Source organism: Onychostoma macrolepis, chromosome 03 (genome assembly GCF_012432095.1).
Source record: "Onychostoma macrolepis isolate SWU-2019 chromosome 03, ASM1243209v1, whole genome shotgun sequence".
Classification (NCBI taxonomy): Eukaryota; Metazoa; Chordata; class Actinopteri; order Cypriniformes; family Cyprinidae; genus Onychostoma; species Onychostoma macrolepis.
Genome location: NC_081157.1, coordinates 433,019 through 447,515, shown reverse-complemented (window position 1 = coordinate 447,515; position 14,497 = coordinate 433,019). Strand labels below are relative to the sequence as shown.

The window sequence follows — 14,497 nt, the reverse complement described above, 5'->3', positions numbered from 1 at the left end:
AACTCTCGAAAGAGCATCAGCTAAAACATTTTCAGTTCTTTATTTATGTTTAATTTCCAGATTATACTTTTGAACTATTAGAGACCATCGCATCAAACGCTGATTTTGATTGTACATGCGAGATAGAAACACGATGACAGGAAGACTGCTGGAGCCAATATAAACCTCAAAATGCTGTAAAGCAAGCAATAAAGCAAGGGCTTCCTTTTCAATCGTGGAATAATTCAACTGATCGGGAGACAAAGCAGTCCTTATTATTGCCGATTTGATTGCACAGATACTATTTAAACTAAACTGAGCTAGACAATGACATCTCTGAATTTAATAATGAAATGCCTTTAACTGAAAATTGAGTGTTTAATCTTATCATCATACATTACTGACACTCTATCCTCCAATTTGATACTGTTAAGTGCTTGGACACAATCTGTATTGTTAAAAGCGCTATATAAATAAAGATGACTTGACTGATATGTTACATTTGACGGCTGCAATCGGCGGAAAATGAAAGAAAAACAGTAGTTAAAATAATTAATATTCACAGAAGTAAATTTAGTACTTATGAAGTTATGTGCGTTTATTATTTAGAACAAATTCAAGCAGGATAAGAGCCTGTGCTTATATTTACACTGAGCTACACTGTATTACACCATATTTTCGATTTGAAACATTTAGATTGCTTTCAGTTTATGATGTTAATACGATCTCCAACCAGGAGAGGTCGCTATAGTTTCCAGCCGCTCCCTGTTTTAATTTCAGCGCAGCAGGTCGTGCACTCTAATGTAAACATTCACTAACATTAGCAAATGATAAATGGAAAACTGACCATGAAAACAGTATTTCTTAGGGTTTCCACAGGTCCTTAAAACCGTCTTTCAGATGAGACGTTAAACCGAGGTCCTGACTCTCTGTGGTCATTAAAAATCCCATGACACTCATCGTAAAGAGTAGGGGTCTAACCCCGGTGTCCTGGACAAAGTCCCGCCACTGGCCCTTATAGTTAATACAAATCTTTAAACACAAATTACATTAATTACACTAATTGCCCTCGTCACTATCAAAGTTGCCCATAAATAGTTGACTATACATACACATAACCTAAGACAGACTATACAAGTACTTTACATAATAGCTGTGCATGATATTGTGCAAAAGAGGTATTTAAAGTTAAGAAGCAAATAGTGCAATATGGTTTGTGGTGCATTCACAATTAAACATTTGTCAAGTCCTTATTAAATTCTTGCAACATGGAGTGTTTATAAGAAAGTGTCTGGTGCGTATAGAGAGAGAAAGAGCGTGTTTCTACAGGTGGTTTGTCCAGCCCACTCACCTGTGTGTAGCACACTCAGAATTGCACAATGTTTTTCAGGTTTTCGACGGTTTACATGTGGCGGGGGTTAAGAGGATCTTGGTTTCAGTAGGTAGAGTTATGGATGAAGTTTCAGAGAGAGGCGGGGTGATTTGAGTTCAGGGCTCTCACAGCCTGGGGGAGAAAGCTGTTGAGCAGTCTGGCAGAGCGGGCTCTGATGCTCCGGTACCGTCTTCCTGATGGTAGGAGCTGGAAGAGACTGTGGGAGGGGTGTGTGGAGTCCTTCATGATACTGGTGGCTTTACTGGAGCATCGTGTGAGGAAAATGTCACCGATGATCCTTGCAGCTGTGTTCACTGTCCGCTGGAGGGTCTTGCGGTCAGCAGCACTGCAGTTCCCGTACCAGACAGTGATGCAGCTGGTCAGCACACTCTCAATGGTGCCCCTGTAGAAAGTGCTGAGGATGGGTGGAGAGAGACTTGCTCTTTTAAGTCGGCACAGGAAAGTGATGTAGTGTTGGTGGTCCAGGTGTCAGTCCAACTTCAAATGTTGATAAAACTTTGGCAGAACTGTCTTTAAGTTTGCGTGGTTGAAGTCACCGGCTATGATGAAAAAGCCATCAGGGTTATTTGTTTGTTGTTTGCTGATGGCACTGTATAGGACAATAGGACAATATTGAGAAAATCGCCGTTAAAGTTGTTCAAATGAAGTTCTTAGCAATGCATATTACTAATCAAAAATGAAGTTTTGATATATTTACGGTAGGAAATTTACAAAATATCTTCATGGAACACGATCTTTACTTAATATCCTAATGATTTTGATCCATACAGTGTATATTTTGGGTATTGATACAAATATACCTGTGCTATGACTGCTTTTGTGCTCCAGGGTCACATATACAGTACCGTGCAGAAGTATCACAGGCATCTTTTACTGTAACGTATCTGTAGGAAATATAAGTCTGATTATAAAACACGTCATATTCATTAAAACTTTATTTTTTTAGGATTTTAAATAACTTTTTATATTATTTAATGAAAGTCACACTGAGGAAAGTAAAAATTATTACAGAATTATTATGAAATTCTTGGGAGGACTTCCAGTGCTATGCAAATTTTAAGGCGGGGCTATAGCCCCAGCAGGCCCTGCCCTATAGCGGCACTACTGTATATTAGGCTGGAGGACAGCTGGAACAGAACACTGAAAACACGATAGGTGAGTAGAACACTATTAGTACACTATTATCCAAATTGATGTACTGTTATTATTAAAAGTGTAACCATTGTTGCATGTGCATTACTACTATCAAACAAAACCCTCCCTGCAACGTCCTGGAAGGGTTTGTTAAGGCTAAAAAACAAGTCATTAGGCAAAAGAAACCTTAATTAGTGATCAAATTGCATATAAAATGTATGAATTATTAAAAACTTTACCTGAATAGATTTGCTATGTACTAAGACTGATGTAGGGGAGCACGGGGCACAAACTTAGTTTTAACATGCTTAGTTTAAATATGTCTACACATGCTAGCATAACCAAATTTACGGCATTTACTAGTTACCATATCAACATTATATAGAGAAAAAAAAAATTCAAAAATCTTTTGAAGATATTGCTGAACATTTGTTTTGCCATAGTAAAAGTGCATTTCTGGCTGAAGTAAATTTTTCAACTCAAATTTTAGCGTTAATTTAAAATGAGACAAATCTGCTATTATTTTAATCTCCAATCTGTTATTTATCAGTTTAGATAGTTCTTTAATGCTTTGCTAACTAGCAGAAGACACGAACCAGTTTTAAATTCCAGTTGTGCGTTACAATGTGCCCTGCTATTATTAAACTATGTTAGTGATATAATTTACACTATTCACTTTGAGTTTCCACAGTTAACAGGGAATAAAATGCACAGAAAAAAATGCTTTATAAATTTGTTAGTTTTCTCGTAAGTTGTTTAAATATTGATGGCCCAATTTGGCTAAGTGTGCTAGATAAAGTGGGCCGGTGGGATTCAGGTAAAGTGGGCTGACCTTTAACCTACAGTTATTATATACAAATTCATTAAATAAATTGACATTCACTGGATATTTTATAGTTGACACGAATAATTAATTCTTTTAAAAAACAGAAATGAGCCTGCAGTCAGGAAATTCAAGTCAGAGATGGAAGAAAGGAAAGAGAGAATAGAAAGGATGTCGAGGCATTCAGTTCAATCTTTGGAAGGAAGAAAGGATGAGACTAGCAAAATGATGTTTTACTCATAACCTGTAGGTTATATATTTTTGGATTTGTTAAATATGTTTGTCTGATAATATGTGTTAATAAATCATGTGTTTTTAATTAAGATGCAGAATATTTTTTTATAAATAAGGGATGGCCCACTTTACCTGAAAATATTTTTTCTGGAGTGCATGATCTAAAAATGTTTTTTCGCATATACCATGCAAATAACACTTTATATGAACCATATTCAAATTTAAATATTATAGCTGGACATTAAAGTTAAAAGTAAAAAAGAAAAGAAAAAAAACATCTAAGTATCTAAATTACACGTTTTACAAAAATTGGCCCACTTTACCTGCAATCACCCTACATACATAATAAATAATTATTAATGAAAATAAAAAGAATAATAACATGACTTACTCAGATTTAAACAGAAACACTGCACAGCAGTTAAACACCGTGGAACAAATGACATTACATTACATTGTAACATTGTACATAACATTAACATTGTGTTTACAGTATGTGCTGCCCTTTTGTACCTCGGCTGCGCATATATATCCGCTGTGATTTAGTATGCTGAGATGTCGTTTTTCCCACCGTGTCCGATATTAAAATTAGTGCGAGAAAATTTTCAGAGTAGTGCCTTTGCTTTGGATGTGTGCGGTTACTTTTTTAAACATTCTGTCGAGCTCTGTTAATATAACAATTTTGTGTAAAAGATAAATGAAAGTCAGATTAACTAAAAATATAAGTTGAGAACTTAAATCAAAATATGAAACTTTTACAAAGAAAAGTCATGTTTATTTAACATGCTGAGTAAGCATAAGCAATGTACATATTTTTTATGTTAATCCAACAGATTTGGATTTGGATTTTTTTCAGTGTACTAAGAAACGTTATCTGATTACTGAGAAATATAATACAAAAGGAGGTGATTGTAAATTCACACCTTCGGTTACAAAACTTGTTTAGGCTTATATTCTGTTGATTCTTCTTACATCGCATCTTTTCTCATTATTTTAGAGTCCTTACAGTCGGATGCTTCGCCAGTGAACGTTCATTAAAAAACATGGCTAATACCACAGGTAAGACACCTTCCAATCATTTAGCCTGAAATAACAGTTCTGTGCAGAGGTGGACAGTACTCAAGTGTTTTACTCAATCAAAAATACATTTTGAAGTATCTGTAGTTTCTACTTTGGAAAAAAAATTTGTACATAAAATTTAGATAAAACATATATAATTCCTTTTACTCCACTACATCTCATAAATACATGTTGTTGTTTCTGTTTTTTTTTTTACCTTTAATACTTGAGAACATCAAAACTCTAGTACTTTCTTACATTTAATGAGGTTGCATCAAAGTCTGTTTACGGAAGTTGTGCCACTCTGAGGCCATGTTTGCAACGTCTTTGGGCAGATACTTACATCATACTGGCAAGACGTGAATGGGGAAGACTGCTATTTCTACAATCACCAGTTAAAATCCCATTTAAACAACATTTTTACGAACAACATTTAAAACTGACATCGACTGTACCTTGACGTTTGTTTCTGAAGCTTAGATTGAGCTTGAAATCCCCCTTTTCAAGGTCACTTCAGTTATTGCCCAATGAGCACAGGCTGACAAGCACCTCACGAGAACCTCGCCCCAAAGAACCGTCAGTCTTCATCGATTGACCACTGGCGGTTTTTACTGGAAAGTGCGACCAGCTTTGCTAGTGCGGCCATATTAAGCGTTGCATTCTCTCAACCACTAATTGTAATGACAGTGGCACATCTTGTTAATATTGATTAACTATTATCAAGAACACACAACACTGTGGGGTTCATGTGCTTATACAGAATGCCCCTGAATCTTTTTCAAACTTCCCTTAAATATCCTTTCCTCCACATGAAGACATTATGTACATAAGAAGGGACCCTGGACCTGATCGGGTCATAAATCGGTATTTACATGAAAGACCCCAGGAAGGACACACCCTCAAAATCAACAGAATATCTTTAAACTCTCAGCATTTTATTATGATCTGCTCTACTGTCGAGGAGATGAGATCATTTTACCAATCGCATCAAATGACATGAAAATATAGATTCTTTCTTTACGTAAAAAATGTGGTCTCTTGGTGCGAAACCTCGGCACAGACCTTACAGCTGTGTTGCGTTGGACTGATAAACATATATAAGAAGACAATGCTGCAGTGCATACTGCTCATTTAGACAAAATGATGGTAGACTCTTTTTTGGTAGTTATGTTAGTACAAGAATATGTGCTATTTGTAGCTACAGCTGTTAATTTCACTGTTGATGCAACTCTGTATTTTTAATTATACTCTTTTTATTGCAGAAATCTCTGGAGAGCTGATAAAGGCTGAGTTAGGTATGTTTATTCTGAAACAAAGCAAACAGTCACAAAAGTCAATTATTTTGCATCCTCCACATAGTGCTTTAGGTTTGGTCTGGGACTGAGGATGTCTCTTATTTAGATATTCAACCACAGCAAGCCCACTGATCTGCCACTTAACATCATATTGAGCAAAAAATAAAAAATACAAAAATAAATAAAAATAATGAAAGCAAACAGGATGCGCTTTCTGCCGTCTCGGCCTGTGAACTTGAGCGCAAAACTCTGTGTATATCTTTGCCTTACAGACATTTAATAACATATTTATAGATAGTGAAATGTGAAAGTTTGAAACAGAAAATAGTGGTTTTCATCTTGCCACTTTCTTGGTGAAGAAAACACATTTTTACTCAAATTAATCAGAATGGATTACTAGTGTTTTGGAACCAAACTCTTCATATGTATGTATGTATATATATATATATATATATATATATATATATATAAATAATTTTAAAAAACATTCTGGGCTGTTTTCAACCCATGGTTGGGTAAATATTGGACAAAACAAACATCGGATTATAAATGTATTCTATACTGGGTTGTTGCTACCCAGCTATGGGCCATGGATTGAAAACAACTCAGCATTTTTTAGAGTGTATTGATTTAATTAAAACAAGTTCAAACCAAAATAGCCTTTTATTTGTACAGTATCCTTTTTCATCCATTAGCTATCGAATGCCAAAGGTTGCTAACCATCACAAATGTTTGAAATATTTCAGAGACTGTCGATGACGACTCTATATTTAGAGCAGATTTCATTCAGGAGCTTCTTCCATCTGCGGAGCGAACGGCTCTCCTTTATCACCTGACTTTCCTGAGTCTGGGAGGATTCCCAAAGCTGGAGCGTCTGATCAGAGATCAAGCTATTGAAACACAACTGCTGTTCGGATCCTCTGAAGCCCTTCTGCTGAAGGTATGAGGCCTAATTCACCATAGCCATCAATGTCATCTATCAACCCTCTGATTTAAATGTTTATTCAAAAAGAGTCTTTCACCCTTTAACACTTCAGCTATGAGGCTGGACAGTGGATTGTGTGGAGGCTGTGATTAACTTTCAAAAGGTGTTCTCTGATGAGGGGTGAATGCAGCGAAAACTTTACAGTACCCAGATAGCACACGTACATCTGCAAGATGTCTGTTAAAGATTTCTTGATCTGGAAAGCATCTGCTGTCTTCAAACTGTAAAATGTCAGTTTTACATACATTCTAAATCATAAACATCTTAAAGACATCTAATAGACGTCTATTTGACATCTAAAAGGAGACAACCAATAGATGTATTGCAGGTGAGCAAACACTCTAAGAAAATACGTCTTGCAGATGTAAATGCAGACGTCAAATAGACATCTCCTAGATGTACGTGTGCTATCAGGGAGATGGGGAACCGATTGCTCCCCCATGACATTTTGTATCATCATGTATCAAAATGACATCAAACTGTATTTATGACAAAGAACTGCACAGAAGCAGATATTATTACAGTCTATTAATAAACACACACCTTATCCTCTGTTTCTCGCTCTGCGCTGCCGCAGTCTGTGGATTGAAGAATGCACTGAAAGATGGGGAGGAGCCGAGATCGAAGTCTGCTGCCATTTTAATATGAAATTTAAAGGGGACTGAGGCGATCACGAATTTGTGTACAGTTTATGGAGCTAATCGCTAATTTTTTACGGGGGGCTGAGTAGAAAGCCCCCCTAGTGACGCCCATGCTCTGGACTGAGAGGAGTCATTCCAAAGATTCATCAAAATCAGCAAAGACTGGATTCACAGATAGAGCTTGCTTCAGGCCATCACAGGAGGGAAAGTGCAGAGAAGGCAAAGTTAGAATACCACACGGAATCAGCAGAGGAGGCGGAGCCATGGAGTTGGGTGGAAAAAATTGAGAAGCAGTCTAAAAATAATGTCATACATGCATGAAGATAATAATAATCCAATTGTTGAACTTGTTGAAGACAACAGAGCAACGCACAGCTAACAGAAGAACTAAGGAGTACAGGTATGCTGGACAATATTTGGACTCAAACTTGTCACAATGAGCTAGAACAGGAAGAGAAAATTAGAAAAGAAGAAATTACCCAGATAGCACACGTACGTCTGCAAGATGTCTGTTAAAGATCTCTTGATCTGGAAAGCATCTGCTGTCTACAAACATCTGACAGACGTCTTTCAGCATTCTAAATCATAAACATCTTAAAGACATCTAATAGACGTCTATTTCACATCTAAAAGGAGACGTATTGCAGATGAGTAAACACTCTAAAATAATATGTCTTGCAGACATCAAATAGACGTCTCCTAGATGTACGTGTGCTATCAGGGTACTACAATTAGTCATGACAGCATCACATAACTTCAGAAGTTACTATACTGTTATGATTCACTGATGTTTTTAACTGTATACGGTTGGGTGGTCACTGTGAATTGCCATGACTTACTAGTCTATCACATGATTAACTTGGTGATTGATGTTGTCTCGTAGTGTGTCGGCACGTGTTCCAACCTGGTCACCTCCCTGTTTCCAATATTGAAAAAAGCTGTCGAGAAGAACAAACCCAATTTGGCGGTGATTTACCTGATGAAAGCCAAAGATTGGATCACTGACATCGTAGCAGAAGTGGATGACATTGTGAAGAGGTGAAAATATTAGTAATATCTTACAGGAACAAATATGCGCCAACTTAATTCAAAAGGGGAAACACATGGGTGATTTATAATTGCAGGTAAATTTGATGAGTCCAAAGTCATCTTTTTTTGTTGTTACTGTCATGTTTGTACAGATGGTGGTTATTTTTAAGTATTCAAATAATTTGCTATTCAGGGTCATGGATTACAAGATGTTTTGGGTCATAACAATAATATATTTTTTTGTAAAAAGTGTCAATGGATCATAAATTATATGTGCAAAGTTACTGTTTGAGCATGAAAAAAGAACAGAAGGGAGGTCTTCTCTACATTAGTAAGCACTCTTCTTTTTGATTCATTTAGAAACCAAACACTGCTGTATTGATCAGAGATGCCCAACAGTTCCTGTAGAACTGTTTTAGACCCTACTCTGAAGTAGGAGGTCATTTAGTTCCCCCAAACAGAACTATGAAAACGTTCATCCAGTGCCTATTAATCTTTTGTATAGAATCACATTTGTGCATAATAATATTTTAAGAAAATTGTTCAGTGTCTTGTCTTGTGCAAATGAAATCTGGACCACATCGTTGTATTCAATTATTTATTTGAAATGCACTGTAATATTCAGGTATGATAAACACAACCAAAGTGTGAAGGCGGGCACCAGTGACGTGTATCAAGAACAAGCAGACACCAAAGAAAAAAAAGCGAAGAAATCTGACGAGATGAAGGGTCTGGAGGATGCTCTGGCCAAGCTCGAGGGGGAACTGAAAAGAGTAGTCGAGAACATAAAGATGAATGAGGAACAAATTAAAAAAACAACTAAAGAGCTGAACGACTTCCTCAGAAGATTTCAGGAAGAACATGGCCACTGGACTGTGAAGTTCCTTGACTTTTTTAGAGGCTATCCAGATGCTATGAAGGAGCCTAGTGCCATCGCTCTGAATATAACACTGAAACAACTCGACCCTGAGAAGAGCCGTCTGCGAAATGAAGAGTGGAACATCAAAACCAAGCAGCTTGATCTTCAGCTGCAGCTGGCCAATTGTAAAATCCGAATGGGTGAGAGTCTCTCTATGATTTTTTTGTTACAAACATACAGTAAATGCATCTGCATGCATGTTATGCTCTTGACATGTTCTTCACAATGATCTCTCATAAATCATTCCAGGTGAGATTCCCAACCCTGACAACCTGATCGAAGTCCAGCTGTGTCTTTCTCAAATCCAACAAATTCTGATCGATCTTAAAAAGTTTTGGGAGAAGGTGGATGCAATTCTGCACACGCTGAGAGATAAAACCTTTGCTGGTGCGGAACTAGTTGGGATGGAGGACATGAAGGATGAGTTTATAATGTCCATTGAAGATGCAGCAAAGGTAAGTTAGACGTTGAGCAAATGTTCCTGATGTAATTTGATTATGCCTTTCATGAACTCTCTGAGTTCTCACCTTCATTTCCTATGTTGTATATCCATAATATACTCTGATTAATAGTGTACAGCTGATGCTATATTTTCCAGAATCCAAAGCAAAGAGTTTTGTAATAATTAAGATTAAAACCATCTGGTGACAAAACACAACATGACTCTCAAGTCAGATCTAGCCATGTTGTGGCAGTAATGCCCTGTATATGCCCTGTAATGTCCTTTTTAGGCACCTGTTTTGTGTTACTTCTACATTTTTTCACAAGTTATGCACTTTAATATTCATTTAGACTTTACGCTTTATTTTGACTAGTAGCCTAGTAAAAACATAGCATATTCTGCAGTAATGCCACTCTATGCCTTCTGCTACATAAAAACTACAGTAAGCATCTACACATTTATCAGTTTGTTAAAAAAATTGTATTGGGACAGATTGGTGAAAATATGATGAGAAAAAAATTTCCATGTATCACTGCAGTGTTTTTTTTTTTTTAATTATTATTATAATTATTATTTATCAGTGCAGCTCATTATTGAAGTTGAAACTAGTTCATTTATGTCCATATATTTAATAAAATATATTTTAGAACATGTGATTAATGGTGGCATGTGTTTTATCTTTCAGTACTGGAAGAGATTTGGTATATGCTGTCAGAGAGCTCAAGGCGTCTTCAGCGTTCAGTCTAGAGATGCATATAAATTCCTGGAGGTCAATCCGTCTTCACTCTCTGAGGAGGAGAGGAAAAGGCAGTATGTGTCTATCACGGAGAAGCTGAAGAAAATCAATCCAGATCCGCCAGCACTGTGTAACACCCAGAAGTGATGCTTCCTGAAAGCTGCTTACACAAATCAATGCATACAGCTTCTCTTGTTATTTTCATAATGCTTTATAATCTTTACAACTGCTCTTGAACACATATACATGTTCTTTAATAAGTTGACGTTAGGAATGTTATTTAGATCAGTTTATGGCTATCTCTTTCAAAATCGCTTTGCATTTTTATTATGCTATACGGATCTTGCGGTCTGGTCACATGATTAATGTCTGTGTCACACAATAAAGAAAAAAGACATTAAACATTTCATTGTAGCCAAATCCTTAAAAAAGCCATTTCTAATGCTTCGGTGTACAATACATCAGGGATCATTACAGTTCTGCTTCCATCCATAAATCATGTTAATAGCAGAGACAATATATGTTGATATCTTCTCCAGAACACAAAAGAAAACGAAAATGCATTAGGAATTGTGGAATTATTTTTAACTGTAATGCAATATAAACACAACCCTTGTCTAAAAGAATTTAATACATTTAGTGTTAATCGGAAAGTTAAAGCCATTTTGTAATAAACCAAGAATTATTTGGAGATGCAGTGAAAGTACATTTGAAGTACTGTATTATGTAGCTCACATGCTATACTAATTAGGCTCTGTGGTGTTATGAACCAATTAGTGTTGAAGACGCCGCAAATGATGGTTTATAAAAAATAGTAAAAAAAAAAAAAAGTAAAATAATTTGAATGCAAATCTAGGAGCATGAAGGTTGTGTATTGTCTATCAGCCAATGAGATTAAGAAATGCAACTGAATGCTTGTGTACTTGTGTGTGTGTGTGTGTGTGTGTGTGTGTGTGTAAATTTTGCAGTGGTAAATTCATTATTTTAAGAGTTTAACCTTAAATAATTTACCAGTTTAACAGTATTTGCTCTCTATCATCCAGTTCCAGCTCCAAGTTACCTAGAATAGATTATTAGTATTATATATTAATATTACAATTATTAATTCTGCAATACCTGTGCCAGCTTCAATTATATTGTATCAAGATTTATGCTTGATAGTGAACTGTTCCAAACTCACAAATACTGTAATAAAGATAAGACAAAACATTAAATTACAAAAATATCATACTATATTATTATAATTTATTATTACGATTACTAATTTGCATCTACTCCTATTTATGTATTTGTTTTTGGGTTTGAAGAAAGGCACAATTAACAAATAATGTGATTTATTAATACTGTATGTTTATGGGTCATTATTCTATTCGAAATGTTAATCACTACCTATTTATTTTGCATTTAAAATTTTACATTCCTGACAGGTTAAGAAAAACTTTTACACCTCTGCTTTATATGAGACATTAATTTTTACTGTTTTTATTCATCAATTTAAAAAATGCATAGGTACGCTATACAAAATACTTAACTGATGGTTAATTCGGAGAGGAGCACAAACCTTAATGACTGGCGAATCACGACTGGACAAATTCTGTCGAATCCACACATCTCACGATAACTCAGCTGCACAGGATCTTGTACAAAAACAAACGTGGACGTCAACACAAAGCTAGGGCTATTGTTTGCATCACAAATTGTGCAAAAAAAAAAACTTAAAAAGAGGAAAAACCTGGATTGAGAGGCCACATGGACTTTGTACTCAACAGAAAGAATGAGTAAACCTTGTTAAGTTAAGCTAATTTTGGGCTAGGCTAGGTAAAACTAACAATCTATGTAGTGATATATACAGGTGCATCTCAATAAATTAGAATGTCGTGGAAAAGACTGAAGTAGTTTAACATTCTAGTAAACATTATACCAACAAAGCACAATTTAACTTAAAATTAAGAAGTTAGTAAAATATTTTTTTTTGCCATTTTGAGAACCCCTTCTTGAACAGCCTTGCTGGGCAGGAGAGAATTTCTTTTAAACCATTAGAAAATATTACAGATCCTAATTTGAACACTATGTGTGAATGTTATAATAAATGTATTAATAGAGCTGTTGTAATTATTATGGTCATTATTATTTTCTTACTTTTATTTTATTTTACAGAGCATCAGTGAAATTACAATAATAACATTTCTGAATGTCGATAGAGTAGTTTTATTTTGGCAGAAACCCACAGGAAGTCCTTAGTGCTTCTTTTTGTTGACAACAGCAGATTTATAAATTATTCTCATTACTAATTTGGGAAGACATTTGTTGCACGCATCATAATGTTACATCCATGCCTTCTAAAAATTCATAAAATTGTTACTGAGAAACTGATGAATAACACCGTTTTAAGCGCAGAAATTTTCTTTGAACCCTGGCTAATGAGCTCATCATTGCTGTCAGAATACATGCAATTTGTGTGTGCATTAGAAAGCATAATGTTCTGCCGTTAATTTACTAACTGTTGCCGTTTCGCAATTTCAGTCATCATACAGCAACCAACAACAACCATCCCTTCCTCTTCTCATCTAAGACATGCGATGCAGTGCTAAACCATCTCTCGCTGCCCGTCGGTGCTTGTAGCCTAATGATGAGTCAACTTCATCAATAATACACAAATTCCATGAAAAGATGCAACAATAACAAGTAGTGTTATGGCAACAGTTTAAAAGTTAACAGCCAATGACTGCAAAGAATTTCAAAGAGAAGAGGTAAAACACTCAGACCTTTCAAGCTATTTCATCAATAAAACATCAATTTCACGAAAAAATGTAACAATAACCTGAACAACTAGAGAGTGTGTGTGTGCGTGAGCAATAAAACAGTTCTTTTGGAAGAATTTTCGGAGCCTGATGAAATCGGTATAAATACGTGTTTAATACTGCAAAATACGCTCAATGTTACAGTCACTACCCTTGCTGTCCAGAATAAAAGAGAACATCCCAATCGAGTGAAGGATTTGTGGAAACTGTGGTTCCTAATTATTGTGATCCAACATTTGCCTCACATTTCAGAATGAAAAGAAATTTCAGATGAAGGATAATCCACTTCTTACCTCCGAGACTGTGTTATGATCTACATGACCATTATTTTTATTGTGAGTATTAGACTTATCATTATTGCTGATCACTGTTGTTGTGTTATGATATTGTAATATTTACCATTATATAATCAGAGGAGTATAGAAAAGTTTATGAAAGTGTCACTCCACAATACTATAGCAAAATATATAAATATGTATAGTATTTTTATGTTACATTAATCAGTGTCTAGCACCTCCCTCAGGAAAGGATACGGACCAGAAGACATTGTAATTAATACATGATATTTAGACAGACTTAAAGAAGTTCCAGATCTATACTTGTGCTCTTATTGTTTCAGTTATTTAGCCTTTAATGTAAATAAACATGTGCAAACAATACTTGCTCTTGTGAATTTATTTTGATGTTACATTTACTTACAAATTCCCACTCCCATTGTGCGAGCTGTCTCTTTAATACCGCATGGTTTGTATACATGTTGCTGCTGATTGGCTGACATTTTTGACACACCCACCGAACAAGAGAAAACGTCTCTCAAACCCCGTTGCACACCGTTTCCAGGAAACATGTCATTCAACCTGGAAACCGTAGCAAACCTTTGCGCACCGGTTTGAGCTTGAACATGGCCCTGTTATGGCAACAGTTTGAAATTCTTTGCAGTCATTGGCTGTTAACTTTTACAGAGAAAAGACAAATCAAACCTTAAATGGCCCATTTTACCCGATGGCCCAATTTGCCAGATATCACC

General features: G+C 35.8%; 2 protein-coding genes across 12 annotated transcripts in view; one reads left to right on the top strand and one right to left on the bottom strand.

The window, feature by feature from the left end:
* Positions 1-14,497, bottom strand: part of LOC131538147 (endonuclease domain-containing 1 protein-like) — a 59,938-nt gene that overhangs the window by 26,606 nt on the left and 18,835 nt on the right. For 9 of the 11 annotated variants that reach the window (XM_058772025.1, XM_058772016.1, XM_058772020.1 and 6 more), the window contains exons 1-3: positions 12,231-13,451; positions 2,173-2,256; positions 1,331-1,961 (exon numbers count right to left, since the gene is read on the bottom strand). The gene's annotated coding sequence lies outside the window, so the exon portion shown is untranslated. Of the gene's footprint in view, positions 1-1,330; positions 1,962-2,172; positions 2,257-12,230; positions 13,452-14,497 lie in introns of those variants that run through there. The other 2 variants (XM_058772015.1, XM_058772018.1) reach the window with 2 other exon arrangements.
* On the top strand, positions 2,292-12,249 carry LOC131538142 (uncharacterized). Its single transcript, XM_058772010.1, has 9 exons — positions 2,292-2,722; positions 4,420-4,468; positions 4,561-4,622; positions 5,885-5,917; positions 6,664-6,857; positions 8,427-8,581; positions 9,198-9,631; positions 9,741-9,946; positions 10,619-12,249. The coding sequence occupies exons 3-9, from the start codon at positions 4,607-4,609 to the stop codon at positions 10,814-10,816; spliced, it is 1,236 nt and encodes a 411-aa protein (XP_058627993.1). The 5' UTR covers positions 2,292-2,722; positions 4,420-4,468; positions 4,561-4,606; the 3' UTR covers positions 10,817-12,249.